The sequence below is a fragment of the Echinops telfairi genome, unplaced genomic scaffold, assembly GCF_000313985.2.
Source record: "Echinops telfairi isolate 266 unplaced genomic scaffold, ASM31398v2 ScPeMD7_5805;HRSCAF=6673, whole genome shotgun sequence".
NCBI classification, from domain to species: Eukaryota; Metazoa; Chordata; class Mammalia; order Afrosoricida; family Tenrecidae; genus Echinops; species Echinops telfairi.
The window spans coordinates 1,454,760-1,471,289 of NW_022109704.1; the positions used below are offsets into that span (position 1 = coordinate 1,454,760).

The window sequence follows — 16,530 nt, forward strand, 5'->3', positions numbered from 1 at the left end:
TAGGACAAGGTAAGTACCAGAGGAGTGCTGGCTGAGACTGACTTCTCTTCCAGAAGTGGAAGCTGCCAGTCAAGGCAGCTGGGGCATGGCCAGTTGGGCCACATTTCAGAGAAACCAGCACCACGTGGAGATGTCAGCCCCCTTCTAGGGTGCAGGAGGGAATGACAGGGAACCCCTCTTTGAGCATTAGAGAAGACACAGTTGCAGATCCGCTGAGATCATTTGGTGGCCTTAAAGTGAGGCCAACAAGGCCAGCCACTTCTAGGGATCAAGTTCCCTCAGGGCAGGGAATGGACGACCACGACCACCCAACATATCCTGCTGTGGTTCTCAACCTTCCTCATGCCTTGACCCTTTCATACAGTTAGTTCATCATGTTGTGGGGACCCCCCCAGTCATAAAATTATTTTCGTTGCTACTTCATGTAATATTTCTACTGTTATGAATCGGACGACCCCTGTGAAAGGGCCGTTTGACCCCCAAAGGGGTCGCGACCCACAGGTTTAGGGAACCGGAGGTGGGCGGGGAGGGGGGGTGTCTTCCAAATAGACTTTCCCCCACCCCACCCCTTTTCTATAGGACTCAGTTAACAAGCCCCACTCAAAGGAAGCAGCGGAAGAGAGAGTAATTGGGTTTCCTTTGCCCTAAAGGGGAGCTCCACAGCTGTGGTTACTCCCAAGGAAGCAGTCAGGAATCTACTCCGGTCCGAGGGAGGTGCTTTACGCGAACTGTGGATGTCAGAAATACTCGTTAGCATCTCCCACGAATGAGCAGGACTTGGTGCTAGACACCGCGCGAAGCTGCGCTGAAGTCACCGGTGTCCGCGTCTTCACGGAGCTTGCAAGCGAGAGCCTCGTGCCCGCGCTTGCCCACGCACTTGTACACACACAGGAGAGAGTGGGGAGTCCGAACATCCCAGAAAGCGTTCGGGTTTTTTTATTGTTGTTGTCCCTTTTCTGGAAAAGACACAGCTCCTCTTGGCACGCGCCTCCCTTTCCCTCCCCCGCCTCCGCGCCCGCTCCCTCCCCGTTTCTCCCCCAGGTCCCTCTGCCCTCTCCCCTCCGGTACTAAGACCTCTCAACTTGCCCATCTGCTCGCACTCCACACTCTCCCCTAGTTCCTTTCCTTGGCCCCCCCACTCCCCAGCTCCCCAGATGCTGGGCTCCCCTCTCCTCTGCCCACCCCCTCTTTTTCTCCTCCGGTCTTCTCCTCCAGCACCGGGGACAGCTCCAGCCCCCCGGAACAATGGACCCCACCTTAGGGCTCCTCTCTAAAGTCTCCGTCTCCGCGCCTTGCCCAGCTCCTGCCTGGGGGAGCGAGGCGCGGGAGGGCCGTCGTTCCCGGGACCAGCTGCTCTTCTGGGGGCGGGAGAGAGCCCGGGAGGGAAGCGATCGGAAGAGGGCGTGGCTCTCGCCTGGATTGTGCGTCCCTCGCCAGGGCCGAGAATTTGTACGCCACCCCTGAGACTGACATCACCGCTGTCAGGGGAAAGGAGGTGGGAGTGGGGAGAGGGGTGTGGAGGGGGGAGGTTTTTGTTGAGGAGAGCGCGGCCAGAGAGCAGAGCTCCGGGACCCAGGTGACCGGGAAAGCAGGCAGCCCCAGCGGCGGGAGCGGCCAGCACCAGCCCAGGCCCTGGGGTGGGGGTGGGAGGGGGGTTAAGGGAAGGACCTGAAGGGGGTGGGGGTTGGGGGCGACAGGGCAGAAGGGACCCCGGAACCCTGCCGCCATCAGAGATTCAGCATCTGGCATCAGGGATCTTCGGACCCAGCAGAAGGATCGTCCACGGGGGAGGTGTCCTCCCGGGGAAGCCAACGCGAACTCCACCTGCCCCACCTCAGGAGTGGGCCCCTCATGACGCTGCTGGCAACTCCACCAGGCCCCTAGCCCCTCTGCCTCCATCCCCCTCGCCTCCTCTGGCCCTCCCCGCCTCACCTCCAGCTCTCATCCCAGTCCTCCACCCCCTCCCCCTGACCCCCAACCCTCGCTCCCAACCTGACCCTCCAGGCCTTGGCCCCCACTGACTCCCAGCCTGGGATACTGGCCAGATCCCTGGGAGGAAGGCCGCTTGTTTGGGCTATGCCCCCTGGTGGCATGACAGGGTCTGCCTAGCCCCCTGACCCCTAGCCCTCAAACCCCTTGCCTCCTTTGTGTGAAGAGCCACCTCTCTACTCAACGGTGTGGTGGGGGGCCAACGGAAACGCCAGCCCCGGTTGTGCCCCTCTCCGGAGCTCCCACCACTTGCCTCCTTGCTGGGCAGCCCACCCCCCCTTGGCCTCGGGGCTTCTCCCTGCTCCCCTTGGCCCCTCCTCCTGGGCCGCGCCAATGAAGGAGCCGGATGCCATCAAGCTATTTGTGGGGCAGATCCCGAGGCATCTGGAGGAAAAGGATCTGAAGCCCATCTTCGAACAGTTTGGCCGGATCTTCGAGCTGACTGTCATCAAGGACAAGTACACCGGGCTGCACAAGGGTGAGGCTTCAGGGGATGGGCAGGGAGGCAAGGGGAGGAAGAGCTGACCTGCCAAGGACTGATGACCCAGAAGAAGGAAGAGTTCGGGGCCGCCAGGGAGTATGGGCGGAGGAGCTGGGGTGACCAGCCAGGCTCCTGGCTGGAGCACTAACGAGGGCCTCTTGGGGGTCAAGAGTTGTCAAGAAAGCTGTAGAGGTGTGGGTTCCACTCCCAGAGATGGTCGTGGGGTGGACTCAGGACAGAAGGGACAGTGTGCCCCTGTTGAGCCAGATTGAACATCTCAGTGGCTGTAGCTTCAGGCAGTCTCAGGATGGGGGTGGGAGGGTGGGGTGTCAAGCCAGGCCAGGCGCTCCTTCCAGAGACAGAGAATGGAGATGACCGGGGCAGGGCTGCTCCAGGCTGAGGAGAGGGCCCTGAGGTGCAGGACACAGTGTAAGGGCAAAGCTGCAGACTGTGGAAGACCGGCAGCTGAGTGGTCTGGGGCAAAGGAAGAATGCTTCCCAGGCCCAGCCAAGAGCAAGGTGGGCTTAGCAGCCAATCCCCCACCCCGGGCTGGTCCAGCACTGGGGATGAAGTTCCAGTCTACCTTCCCATTCCAGTTCCAAGGGGTCCAGGGAGAAGGTACTTCCGGCTAATGGCTCCTGTATTCTCCACCTTCCACCTTCCTCCTGCCCAGTTGAGGGGAGATGAGGAAGAAGGGAAAATGGGAGGAGGGAGCTAGTGACCAAAATGGAGGGAAGCAGAGGGGAGAGGAGCCCCACCTCCGTGTAAGGGAGAGAGAGAAAAGGGAGTCCCACACTTGCCTGGTGATCACATGCCTGTCTCCTCCCCCACACGGAGCCCAGCTCCCCTGCTCTCTCCTCCCTCATCATCCGGGCCCTGCCCACCCACCCAAGACTCCCTGGGGTGTGATGCCTCCTCCTCTCCCCCAGCTCCCCACCCCAGTAGACATGAAGTGACCTGAGAGAAAAGCTTCCCAGTCCCCCACCTCCTCGTCTGGGGAGACTTTCAGGAGTGGGGAGGTCAGCGAGTCACCCCCCACCCTGTCTCTCTGCCCTGCCCCTGCTCAGGATGTGCCTTCCTGACCTATTGTGCCCGCGATTCAGCCCTGAAGGCCCAGAGCGCCCTGCACGAACAGAAGACGCTGCCAGGGGTGAGTGCCACCTTTGCAGGCCAGGGGCTCACGGTGGGAGTGGGGGTGTGTGCTCAGGGCCTGAGGGATCAGAGGGCTGGCCACCTCTTCTCACAGGAAGTCCCTCCCTCCTCCTAGCTTCTGTCCCTCTTGTAGACTCAGGCATTTCTTCCCTCCTGGAGAGCAGGCAAACCTCTGTTAGCCCCAGGAAGCCATGACCTTTGCAAGAAGCAGAGGGGGCCCCTCCCCACTTCCCAGCATGCCCATCGGGTGGGGCAGCACTTAAAGGGAACCCTTTGAGGGCCTGGGAGGCATGGAGAGGAGACTTGGCCCTGGAGAGCAAACCTGGGCAAGCGGAGCCCCCCACTCCCCCAATGTGGCTCTGGCGAGGAAGTGGGCTGTGAGCTGGGGGGAGGGGAGCCTGTCATCCTGAGAATAAGCAGCTGGTGTCTGTGGGTTGGCATCTCTGTGCTGGATTTTGAGTTCAAACAGGCTCACCCCTTGGCTCCCAGGAGGAGCAGAGGGAGCAGAGCCACAGGGCCTCTGGGTGAAGCTGGCAAAGACAGGGCAGAGGTGATGGTGGAGACCAGCCCTGTCCCACCGCCGGTGAGGCAGGGGCAGCCTCCCAGGGCAGCTCCCCTCCTGCAAGGCCACAGCTCCTCCTCAGCCCACTTTGCAGACTGCCCCGGCCCGGGCTGGCACCCGGGCAGGATTGCTGCTGGCCAGACGGGAGAGAAGGACGCCTGCTCTCCCCTGCTCTGCTTCTCTAGCCTCTGAGGCCAGGCCAGGGCCCAGGGAATGCCTCCTGGGCCTAACTGCTTCCACCCCTTCAGTCAACATTTGCCCAGAGTGCTGTCCTCGGTGCTGGGGACACGGCTGTCACAGCCTAGGGCCTGTGTGGGAGGGATGGGGGGCGACCCTTGGAGGGGAACAGACAGAACACACGGGGAGGGAGCATAGGGAAGGCCTAGAAAATGAGAACCCCTTCAACCACCCCAACTGCTAGGAGAACAGACCCAATGCTAGCCCCTGGTACCCCCTTGCTGGCTTTCCCCGGGCCCTGGCCAGACTACCAGAGTTGCCATTGCCCTACAGAGTGAAGGGCCTGTGTGCGTATGTGTGTACATGTATGGGTATGTCCAGTGTGAGCATCATCATGTTCCCCTTTTCTGCCCCCCTTGGCAGGGAAGGCCTAGAGGGGAAAGGGGGAATAGGTGTGAAAGAGGGAGCACCCGAGCCCTCCCCTGGGCCTGTCCTCTCCCTCCAGCTGTCAGACTCCGCTCAGGCAGGGTGCTGTGGTAGGTGAGGAGGTGTGAGGAGGGTGGGCTGAGGGAAAAGGGGGCCAGTTTAATGATTGTCTAGCCCTATCCTATTGCTCGCAGGTGACCCGTGGGAACACAGTCCAGAGGGAACTGAAAGGACTTCCAGGAGGAAGTGAAGGGTCCCATCTTCCAAGGAGAGAAGCCCCCCATGCTGGGGGAGCAGAGCTGGGCGGTCTAAGGGAACAGATGTTGGTGGCTGAGCCCCACGGGCCCTTTGCATTCCCAAGTCTTTTCTGTGGTCACCTTCCTTCCTTCCTGGCAGTATTGTTTGCCCTCAGTCTGTGTGCGCGCGCATGCATTCACAGCACGCTGGCTCACGTACAAGTGTGTTAGGAAGTTCTTCCTACTGTCTAATCTCCATGCCCTCTTACTGCGAGTCATTTATTAATGAGGGCATTGGCCTTTAGCCCTCTTTTCTTCCTCCCCATTTGTCACCCCAGCATCCAGAAGGTGCCACCGTGAGGGGTGGCGCTGTGCATTGCAGGAAGAAAGAATGGGGAGGTGGGGGCTGGGCCTGTGGCTGCTAAGCTCCAGTTCCTTTCTCTCCCCCAAGAGTTTCAGGGTGGGGGACTCTCCCACTGGCCCCTGGGCTCCTCCTGCAAACAGGTGTGGCCTCCTGGAGGCCACAGCAATGAGGGAGCCCCTCTACCTGGCCAGCATTACCCCTCCACTCTGGGGACATGACATTTAGCTGTGGGCAGGTAGGTTTTTACCCCATGGAAAGGGCACATCTTGGCCCAGGGCACTAGGCATAGGCCTGGAGCTAGAAGGGCAGGTTGCCAGACCCTCGGGAGAGGTCGATTTTGTGGGACTGATGAGTTCTTGGAAGTGGGGTCTTTGCCGTTGGTGACAGGGACGAGTCAGTGCAGGTGGGGGGAATCTCAGTGATGCTTGCTTGGGGTATAAATAGCCCCTTCTTCTTTGGGAGGCCCTAGGGAGAGCTTATCACCCGGTGGGTGGTAGCTAGGGAAGAGAGGCACGCAGAGCTGGGTTGCCAGGTAAACAGGGCACAGCTGGCCTCAGGGGATGGGGCAGGTGTGCCCAAGCTGAGCTAATAGAGACTGAGTTTCCCACAGGAAGTACCAGCCAGCTGAGAGGAGGGAGGCTGGGAAGGGGAGCAGGGAGCACCGAGACGGAGACAGGCTGTCTGTGGTGGGGGGAGGGGGGCCTGCACGCTGAGCACATGTTCGAATTCATAGCAGCCAGGGGCTTTTATTGATACATTGTTTTGTATCCGGACGCCTGTGCAGGGAGAGGCTGGTGTCCTAGCTCCCTGGGCCCCAGGCTTCCCATCGCCAACTAGATCAGTAATCCACAGGGCTTAGTGCCAAGCTGAAGAACCACCTCCCAGGACCACCCCCACCCCCGACACACACACACCACCTGGTTCTGATCCCACCTCCGTGGGAATCTCCTGGCAGCTCTGGCTAGGACATGGGAGAAGGGAATGCGCTGGAGCTGGAGCCCCTGACCATCTGACCCCACCCTTGCCTTGCTCTGGACCCCTCACTCCGTGCAGTGGGAGCACCCAGACTGGCCGAGCACCTACAGACATTGAGCCTGAGATGGGATCATCCCAGATTGGTGGAAGATAAAGCTGGGAGCAGACTGGCTGGGGGACTGCTCCTCCACCCCCCACCAGCTGCTCTCAAATCTAGAGACTTAGGGGCTGGGTCCCAGGCAGGAGGGTCAGCAGAGGTCGGGCTGTGAGGGGGTGAGCTGATAGTGCAGCAGTGGTTCTCAACCTGTGGGTCTCCACCCCTTTGGGGGTCGAACAACCCTTTCTTAGGGGTTGCCCAATTCACAAAGTAGCAAACTTAACAGTGATGAAGTAGCAACGAAAATAATGTTATGGTTGGGGTCACCACCCCATGAACTGTATGAAAGGGTCTCCGCATTAGGAAGGTTGAGAACCACAGCGATAGTCTTAGGAGCTGAGTCACAGGGAAGGGGCCAGTGTGGGGTGGGGCAGGGGCGACAGGCACCGGGCACTTCTCCCTGGTAAGTAATGGTGACCCAGGAGATGCCAAGGGGAGCTGCAGAGAAGCCACCTCTCCCACCCCTTGTTTGACAGACTCAGCACTGTGGCCAGAGGGAAGTGACTTCCCGGAGGTCGCCCAGCTAGCGAGTGGCAGGGCTGCCCTTAACCTCAGCTCCCAGACTCCCAAAGCACTGCCTTTCCAGAGCTTCTTGGGCCCCACCCTCAGAGGGGAGATGAGGGGGTTATTTTAGACTGCTAGAAATAGGGGTACCTGCCTCCCCCTACATCAGATGAGTGGGTTGGCCAGGTGTGGCCCTAGCGGTCAGCGTTCTCAATAACAAGATCTTTTCAAGCAGCAGAAGGCCAGGTCCCCCCCACCCCCACCCCCTGTTCCTGAGCTGCTCCGCGCCCTGATTAAGGAAATCAACTGTCAGGAGTAATTTCAAGTCCTCTCCCTGAAGGAGATTGCGTTGGGTGGGGCTGAGAATTTCTGGAAACAAAGGGAGACACTGTGAGATGCGGGGGAGGGGGGGCAGGTTAGTGCTCTGGGGGCCCCTCGCAGGAACCGGGAGAATCGCTAAGGGGCACAGGACAGCTTCTCCTCCAGAGCTCCTCTGCCCCAGAGAAGTACCCAGGGAAGGACACATGGCCCCTGCAGGCCTCCCTCCAGGATCAGGAAGCTTTTCCGGGCCCCTCCCCCACCTCCCAGCCTCCACCAAGGCCTCTATCAGCATACCCTGTTCCCACCCCGCCCCGCACTCCTACCCTGCGTGTGGAAAGGCAGAAGTGATGACGTCACCACGGTCGCCAGGACGACGGGGACGGATAAATCAGGCTGAGTGGGCGGTTGCCATGGCGCGCATTCTCCCGTTGCCACGGAGACTGGGCATCTGCTCCCTTTGTGCTGCCCGAATGCCTTCCCCCTGGGGTCAAGGGGTGTTGGGGGGTAGAAAGGGAGGCAGACATACCTTTAGGGCTCAGGAGGGAGCCAGGGCATCCAGGGTGCCGGGGACACCTTCATGGGGGTAGCCTCTGTTTCCTGACTCTGACTTTGAGGCAGTCCTTGTTGAGCAGTCATTGGTTGGGTTCTGCCTCGGAACCCAGGTCTCATGGTCCCTCCCATTGTCCCGTAAGTCAGGAGAGCAGAGGGCTGTCCCTCTCCCTCTCTTGCCAGGTCACCTGGGGCCCAGCCTGGGCCTGGGGCTGTGCCCGTGAGTGAGCGTCCCTCCGGGCTTCCTCTCCTTTCCCTCCTTCCCAGAGGCAGAGAGCTGGGGGACCACTTGGGCCCGGGGTTTGTCCTGGCCTGGGCAGTCCCCAAATACGGCCTTCTTCTCTTTTCTGTAGATGAACAGACCCATCCAGGTCAAGCCAGCCGACAGCGAGAGCCGAGGAGGTAGGCTCCATACCTCTGAGGGACGCTGTTCCTCTCCTGAGCCCTCCGAGGCTGTCTCCAGACACACTGCCCGAGTCTTCTGAAGGTTGGGGATAGAACTGGGCAGGGCCAGAGGTGTGAGCTCGCCCACTGTTGAGATGGCAAAACTGAGACCCAGGGCCAAGGCAAGGCTGCCTGCGCTGGCATGAGCACTCCCCTTTTGCTCACCCAGAGTCCCCAGGATGAGAGAGCGTCTGAGAGTCCAGGGGAGAACTGAAAGGGAGGAACCCCAGTTCAGGTCTGTCCAGGAGGCCCTAATCAGGCCTCTTCGCCTGTGCCCCAACCCCCCAGAAGACCGGAAGCTCTTTGTGGGGATGCTAGGGAAGCAGCAGACAGATGAGGACGTGCGGAAGATGTTTGAGCCTTTCGGGACCATAGACGAGTGCACTGTGCTCCGGGGCCCAGATGGCACCAGCAAAGGTACGATGCTAGTCCCACTTCTCCCCCACAGGCCTTTCGGCCTTCCTGCTTCCGGGGCAATCGGCTCTCTGGGAGGTGGGATACTCACACCCCCTTTCACCCTGACCTCTCTAGGCTGCGCCTTCGTGAAGTTCCAGACCCATGCTGAGGCCCAGGCGGCCATCAACACCCTGCACAGTAGCCGGACCCTGCCGGTGAGGCCCCGCCCCCGGCCGCTCCGGCCCCGCCCAGCAGAGGGAGCATTCCACTCAGAATTTTAAAAAATCCCATCTAGGGTTTCCAAAACTGTAAGGCTTTGCAGGAGCAGACAGCCTCTTCGCTGACCTTGTGGTTAGCAGTTCAACTGCTGAACCACAGTGCCGCCAGGGTTTCTTAGCTAGAGCCTCCTGGAATTTATTTCAAAGGAATTTCCTGAATGAAAAATCAAACAGGGGCCTCCTCATAGATGAAACACCACCTCCTTGCTTCCCATCGTCCCACATACCCCCATTCTCATCTCAGGTCTGAATTTCCTCTCCCAGGCCTCACCTGCCATGATTGGGGCGACCTGATTTTCAGACTCTTGCCTAGAGGCTCACACCCTCTAGCAAAAGTTCCCTAACTTGGCCGAGCGCGCTGGGTTCTCCAGCAGGGGCTGGGCCAGCCCCCAGCAGAAGTCAGCTTCAGTCAAAGCCTCTATTAGCCGGCCTTAGGGCCCTTCTGGATAATCCTTGCAAATGTTCCGTGTGGGCTTTTATTTGGTGCTGGCTAGGATTTAAGCGAGCTGGGTTTCTCAGAGCACCTAACAACAGGGGCTGGGTGTGGGAACACATGGGGCAGGACACAGGCCAGCAGCAGGCAGGAGGTGAGTTTGCCGGTTCACTCTAGGGTGGTCTCCAACTCTGTGTAGGATGCCCCCTGAGGCCCCTTCAGTCCCGCGGGCCTCACATTTTTCAGGGGGCCGCTAGGTGGTGTGGGCCGTATGCTTACAAACGGTTGGGGTTTCAAGTCCACACGGGGTGCCTCGGAAGAAAGGCCTGGTGGATCGACATTGGTTAAAATCAGTCTTTAGAAGCCTGGAGGATTCCAGTTCTACTCTGACACACAGGCTCGCCTCGAGTTGTAGCCCACTCGAAGGCAACCCTTTTGGGTTTTTTAGTTTCTTTTACTTTACATTCCCTAACTTCTCCAGCCTCTTCCTCATCCTGGCTCACAAGGAGATGGTGAAACCTCTCATCTGACTCCAAGGGTGGGGGCACGGAGACCACTGGGTGACTCTGTCCCTCTGCCGTGTGTGTGTCTGTGCCCAGGGTGCCTCGTCCAGCCTGGTGGTGAAGTTTGCTGACACGGAAAAGGAGCGAGGTCTCCGCCGAATGCAGCAGGTGGCCACCCAGCTGGGGATGTTCAGCCCCATTGCCCTCCAGTTTGGAGCCTACAGCGCCTACACCCAGGCCGTGAGCACTGCACACACACCCCCCACCCCCCTGGTGCTGGGCTGCCCTGGGCTCAGGGATGGGAGGGGGCCAGGCTGAGAACCAGGGGACCCGGGCCCATCCTTCTCTCTCCCCGCTGCCCTCCCCAGTTGATGCAGCAGCAGGCGGCCCTGGTAGCGGCTCACAGTGCCTACCTCAGCCCCATGGCCACCATGGCTGCCGTGCAGATGCAGCACATGGCCGCCATCAATGCCAACGGCCTCATCGCCACCCCCATCACCCCGTCCTCAGGTGAGGCCTGTGAGGGGCAACAGAGCTAGGGCTTGGGGAGCTGTGAGGTACAGGCAGCAGGACCTGGGGTCAAAATGCCCGTTTCTTCCCCTCTGCCTTCAGCCTTGCCGAGCATTCTCTCCGCCTCTCGTGTGCGTGTGCACGCGTGTACACGTGTGCGTGCATGCGTGTGCTTCTTTGCTCTCTGTCGCTCTCTCCTCCCCAGGAACCAGCACCCCTCCTGCCATCGCTGCCACACCCGTCTCTGCCATCCCTGCTGCTCTGGGTGTCAACGGCTACAGCCCGGTGCCCACCCAGGCCACTGGGCAGCCTGCCCCTGATGCTCTGTACCCCAACGGGGTGCACCCTTATCCAGGTGGGGTTCTCTGCGGCCCCCACCCCCTGCCCCCAGCCACCACCGGGGCCACCATTCCCACTGCCTGGCCACTTGCTGCTCCAGGGTTCTAGGCTTATAAAGCGCTTTCTCTGCCTCCTGTTGTGGGCAGGGTGCTCCTGCCTGCGTTCAGCCAGGAAAACCGAGGCTTAGGGAGTGAAGTGACTTGCCAGTCCGAAGTAAAACTGGGACTCTCTCCAAAAGTGGGGCTCCTCCCACCCCACGTATTTTCCCGTGCATCACACACTCTACAGGGTCACTATAAGTCGGAAGCCACTCGATGGCTCTCCTCTCCACCTAGCTAGCTACCTTCTGGCCCTGCCTCACCGTCTATATCTTAACTCTCCCCATGCCCCTAGCCCAGAGCCCCGCGGCCCCCGTGGACCCCCTGCAGCAGGCCTATGCCGGGATGCAGCACTATACAGGTGAGGCCCACCCCCCCACCCCCACCCCATAGATGAAGTGGTGGGCCGAGAGGGATGTCGGGAGGAGGAGAGGCCAGAAACACACTGGCCTTCTTGGTCTCATCCCACCCATCACCGTCAGGCATGACTTATGGCTGCACTGGGGAGGATGGACCACCGATGTCAGCCTTGGCCCTGTGACCTCACTGGCCCAGGCTACAGGAAGGGGGCCTGGTGTGCTAGGGGCCCATGGAGCCGGGGGAATCCAGAAGCCCCATCGGCTCTCCCTGTTCTCCACCACCCCCTGCCCCTCCCAGCAGCCTACCCTGCAGCCTACAGCCTGGTTGCGCCTGCGTTCCCGCAGCCTCCCACCCTGGTCGCCCAGCAGCCCCCGCCGCCCCCGCAGCAGCAACAGCAGCAGCAGCAACAGCAGCAGCAGCAGAGAGAAGGTGCCGCCTGGGACCGTGGTCTCACAGCTGGGAGCCCTTCACTGTAGGAGTGCCCTTCCTGGGGGCTCCCTACCACCCTGCTCCAAGCCAACACTTGCCACACGTTTGTGATGAGGTGGCTGGAGCCCTGGTCCACATTGGGGGGTGGGGTGGGGGTGGGGCCTGGGCCAGAGAGCTGCATCTCCTGGGACTCTGGTTCTCTGAGCTTGTTTCTCCCCATGACCACTTCCCCCATCTCCACTGCCCCCCACCCAGGCCCTGATGGCTGCAACATCTTTATCTACCACCTGCCCCAGGAGTTCACTGACTCTGAGATCCTCCAGATGTTTGTCCCCTTTGGCCACGTCATCTCAGCCAAAGTCTTTGTGGACCGGGCCACCAATCAGAGCAAGTGTTTTGGTAAGAATGATGATCCAAAAGACAAACTATGGGCTTTTTTTTAATTGCCAAACTCTGAATTCACATGGGCTCTGATATAGCTGGGAGAAGGACATCGTGCTTGGTGCAGTAGAGAGGCAACACAAAAGAGGAAGGCCCTGAACGAGATGCATTGGCACAGTGGCTGCAGCAGTCTAAGAGCAGTTGTGTAGGGACGGCGCAGGACCAGGCAGTACTTTGTCTTGTTGGGCACCCGGTCACTGCAATGGATTGGAACCGACCTAGTGGCCCCTGACGACAACTGACAGATCTGAAGACACTTTATGGTTGCCATGAGCCCAGTCGTTGAACCCCAGATTTCCAGGAATGGGGAAGAACCACTGGACACACTCAGTAGCTCCCCATCTGTTGCTGCCCCAGCCTGTCTCCCCTCTTCAGAAACCACAGTGCCACCTTTTCTCCCCAAGGCCTGGTCAAATTGAGATGGCCCACATCAGCCATGAGGTCCGGAGACAAGCTCAGGGTCTTGACTTTAAAGAGGCAGGTGGAGGGCAGGGTACTTGCCTTCACGTCTTTGAAAGGCACTTTTGGGGGCGGTGCAGAGGAGCTGAAGAGTGGGCTCCAGTCCTGGGCCTTATGCCTCTCTCCCCTCAGGCTTTGTGAGTTTCGACAATCCAGCCAGTGCCCAGGCCGCCATCCAGGCCATGAACGGCTTCCAGATCGGCATGAAACGCCTCAAAGTCCAACTTAAGCGGCCCAAGGATGCTAACCGGCCCTACTGAGGGCCTCCAGGTGGGTCCTGCTCTCGCCCTGTGCCCGCTCCAGAACTACCTCCCCCCCCCCCCACCTCACAGCCAGGGCCCTTGCTTGGACTGTCCCCATGCCAGACTCACCATGCTCAGGGACATCCAACCCCACCCGACTCTGGCACCTGAGGCCAGGGCCTGGGGTCGCTCCCTCTGCTGGCTTTCAATCAGTGTTTCTCTCTCCCTCTCATCCACCCACCCACTCTAGCCCCAGAAGAAGCCAAATCTATACATATCAATGTCTGCTCCCCAGTCACCCTCAGTATCTGATCTTGTGTCTGGTCAGTGTCCCGGTGTCTGTGTGTGTCTCTCTCTGGTTTTGTTTTGGGTTGGAGTGAAGTTAGAGGAGGAGGATCTGGGGACTGAGTGGGGAGGAGAGAGGCTCAGGGGACTGCAGGGACCTTAGAATCACTGGCTCCTGGATGTGGCCTCTTTGCTCTGGACTTTGGTTGACTGTCCTCACATAGAGGTGGACTTGTGGGACGGCAGGGCGTGCACAGAGCAGCCAAGGGGGTTCCAAGGCCACGCCTCCTGGGAGTGGCTCTGGTTTCATGGTGGAGGCTGTGATGTTAGATGCCCAGAACCTCACTTGTCAGGTCTCCTCCCACCCCACCCGCACGGGGCTCATGGAAATGAGCCCTGCTTGTTTTCGTACTGTTGAGTTGCCTTTGGATACCAGCCCCCCCAGAGAAACACAACCCAAGAACAATACCCACATTTTCTGTTTCTCCCCCTCTCCCTCCAATCCTGGCTGCTTAACTCCCCGCCACCCTGGGGGCCCCCCCCAGCCCAGGGCCCGTGTCCATTGTCGGCCGAAGCCCCCATCCCCGGACCCCTGCTCCGGGCCCCTGTAAGTTGCATGGAACGAGCGTGTTGTCTTTGGAGCCGATTGTTTGTTACTTGGGGAGGGGGCCGAGGGGGGATGCGCCCCCCCCAAGCCCAAGTTCAGGGCCGAGGGGGGGGCGAGCTGGCGGGACGTGCTTGGTCAACAGTGGTTGGTAATTGTGGTCTGTGTTCCGTGCATTTCTCTCCTGCTTTCTCCGTTCCTTTCCGAAAACATGGAAAGCAACTGGGCCCGGGGCTGGGGCTGAGCCTGAGCCGGCCCCCACCCCTTTCTCCTGTCCAGGTGTCCGTCCACCTCACACCACCCTCCTCTCCTTCCTAGTGCCCTCTGCCTGCCCGGTCCTTGTCTTGTGTCTTTGCTTCTCTCCCCTCTAGGCCCATCTTGATCCCCACAGTCTGTATTTATTTGCCCATGGGCTGTTTATTTCCTTCCTAATAGCGTCTGGTTTCTTGTCTCTTTTGCACTCCCCACCCCTGCCCCCTGCCAATCTCTGGCCCTTGCTACTGGCTGAGGGGGCTGGGGCGCAGGGTGGACGGAGGCCTTTCTAATGAGCAACCCCAGCACCTGCCCTGGCCGGCCACCTCTTCCTCTGACCGGCACCTGCGCCCACACCGCGGGCCCCACGGTTTCACCCGGTTTCCTTCCTTCACAGGTCTGGAGATAAAGAGGAAGGGGCACGTCACCCCTCTTCCCTCAGCTGGCCCCGGAGGCCCTTCTGCACATCTGCCCTGGGCCTTGAGTAGGCTCTATGGGCACAGGCCACCGTCCACTCCTACCACCCTGCCTCTCACGAAGGGCCAGGGCCCTTTCCTCCCAGGTGCCCTTTTGGCCTGTCAGGGAGCAAGGAGCAGGCAGGCAAGCTCGGAGGGGTTGGGGGGTACCTGCCTTCTGTTGGGGGTCCTGTGCCCGCCTACCCCCCCTGTTCTGTTCTGCCTGGGGGCACAGCTGGGGCCTCCCACACACTCCCCACCAGATGGTGCCCCAGCCCCTCCCACCAGGGGTTTCTCAGAATCTGGTCTTACCCTCCCCAGCTAGGGGTGGGGGGGGTATCCCAAGACCTGAGCTCCCAGCCCTAAAACTCACTGCCTCCCCCAAAAGGCCCCTCTGAGGAGGGTGTGGGGGGCCCCTGAGGGTTGCCTCTCCTGTCAGCCAGAGACCCGCCTCCTTTCATGAGGAAAACCCTCCCCTAGCCCCCCTAAAAATGTTTACAGTCTCTGCTGGTCCCTCCCTGTAAATACCACCACCGCCCGTGCGTTACCTATTCCCGCTGCCTGCGGACGCTGCCAGCTCTCCTTCAGGGAGTTTAGACAATGTTTCCCTTGGGATTTTTCTCTCTTGAGTTCGCCCTTTGATTTGGGGGGGGGGGTAACTGAGTATTTGGGAGGAGGGCTGAGGGGCGGGCGGAAGGGGTTTATTACCTGATCATTTTCTTTAGGAAGAGGTTTTAGGGGAAAGAAAACGGGATGGGGTGGGGTGGGGTGACTGGGGAGTCAGTTTCAGACAGTTCTCTATGCTTAACTTATTTATTTATTGCATTTTACTTTTAAAGAGTTGGTCTTTCTGTCTAAATAAAGAAACGTTTAAAAGCATCCCGTGAGAGTGGGACGGCTGCGGGAGGGGGTAGGGTGCACATCTGGGGTGGGGGAGGGCCGGCTGCGAGCTGGGAGTGACCCTGGGAGGGAGGCCGGACTCCTCCCGGTTCCAGTGTTCAGGCCTTGCTGCCGGCGCACGCAGGGCGTCACAATGATCATAACTCCTCTGCGCTTCTTGGGGAGTGGGGCTCTTCATTCTGGAAGGCTCTGCAGGCTTGGGTCCAAGGCAGGCCTCTGGGCAGTCAGCAGCCGAGTCCGTCTGGAGCCCAGAGCCCAGAGAGCGTGCGGATCCCGCCCTTGCGCATGCGCAGCCAGGTCCTGCGTGCGCCTTTCCCATCTGACCGACCAGCCGCCAGCAGGGACTCGTGGGACACTCAAAGGTCGGGCAGGGCAACCAACGTGGTGAGCCGGCGGCGGGAGCTTAGCCCACAGCCCACGGCCCCGTATTTCTCCCAGGTTCAGCCACCTGTTGTTTGACCTGAGGCAATGAGCCCAGACGCATCACGCAGACTGTAGCAGTGGCCCCGTCGGGTGGAGGGTGGAACAGTAAGCCCCACTAAGACCCCTTTCCAAACCCGATTCCGTTCAGGAGGACCCCACAGCAGGGGGCCCTAGTCCTTGACCCCCTAGTGCAAGGGCCACCAGCTTCCTCCCCACCGCCTCCTGGGGAGACTCCCGGCTGGGAAATCCCACCTGCGAAGCGCGAATCTCACCTGCCCCACTGCTTAGCAGCTCGCTCTTCAACCAGCCAGCTTGCGCTGTTCACAGCTAGAGAGAGAACCTGTGAAGTCCAGGTGGAGACCTACCTGTGGGCACTGTTTTGGGTGGGGATAAACCCGAGGGCCTTGGACGGTTGAGATCAGGGTGGGAGGCACTGAGGAGGTGGCCCGCAGACCCCCCCAACCCATCAGGATGATTAGCCAGGTACACAACGGAACTCTGTTAAAGGGGTTCGCGTAGCTGTGGGGGGCGGCGGACAATAAACCAACTCACTGCCACCCACTCCCTCGCACGGGCCAGGCTGAGCTGGAGATGGAGCTGCCTGCCCCACTGTGGCTTGGGAGCAGCTCAGGGTGCAGACAGAAGATGGAAGGCGGTTGGATCTCTCCTGGAGGCTGAGGGGCCGCGAGGGAGGAAGTCCGCCTTTTCCTGGCATCTTCCGTGGAGTGGAGGAAAGGCCTAGCACTCCCTTACACGAATGACTTTTAGTCACTGCTGCTCACCCCC

The 16,530-nt window shown here is 60.2% G+C and overlaps 1 protein-coding gene across 5 annotated transcripts; it reads left to right on the top strand.

Annotated features, from left to right (window-relative positions):
- The first annotated feature begins 1,542 nt into the window (after positions 1-1,542).
- On the top strand, positions 1,543-15,068 carry CELF3 (CUGBP Elav-like family member 3). 5 transcript variants are annotated; one of them, XM_045295615.1, is made up of 14 exons: positions 1,543-1,576; positions 2,362-2,467; positions 3,538-3,620; positions 8,247-8,295; positions 8,626-8,754; positions 8,869-8,948; positions 10,044-10,187; positions 10,316-10,457; positions 10,663-10,812; positions 11,190-11,255; positions 11,552-11,683; positions 11,939-12,082; positions 12,716-12,853; positions 14,364-15,068. In XM_045295615.1, the coding sequence occupies exons 4-13, from the start codon at positions 8,247-8,249 to the stop codon at positions 12,841-12,843; spliced, it is 1,164 nt and encodes a 387-aa protein (XP_045151550.1). In that variant the 5' UTR covers positions 1,543-1,576; positions 2,362-2,467; positions 3,538-3,620; the 3' UTR covers positions 12,844-12,853; positions 14,364-15,068. The 5 variants fall into 5 exon arrangements, 4 of the variants coding, with proteins under 4 accessions (XP_045151550.1, XP_004716688.1, XP_012863754.1 ...); XR_006680591.1 differs by lacking the exon at positions 1,543-1,576 and having other exon boundaries at positions 1,695-2,467; positions 12,716-13,717; XM_004716631.4 differs by lacking the exon at positions 1,543-1,576 and having other exon boundaries at positions 1,695-2,467.
- Positions 15,069-16,530: the final 1,462 nt, after the last annotated feature.

What these genes read in the sequence shown, in the direction of transcription:
- CELF3 (XM_004716631.4), top strand. Translation starts at nt 2,323, where the DNA reads ATGAAGGAGCCGGATGCCATCAAGCTATTTGTGGGGCAGATCCCGAGG. An exon ending in AACAGAAGACGCTGCCAGGG is followed by an intron (nt 3,621 to 8,246) that starts GTGAGTGCCACC and finishes TCTTTTCTGTAG; the next exon opens with ATGAACAGACCCATCCAGGT. An exon ending in ACAGCGCCTACACCCAGGCC is followed by an intron (nt 10,188 to 10,315) that starts GTGAGCACTGCA and finishes TGCCCTCCCCAG; the next exon opens with TTGATGCAGCAGCAGGCGGC.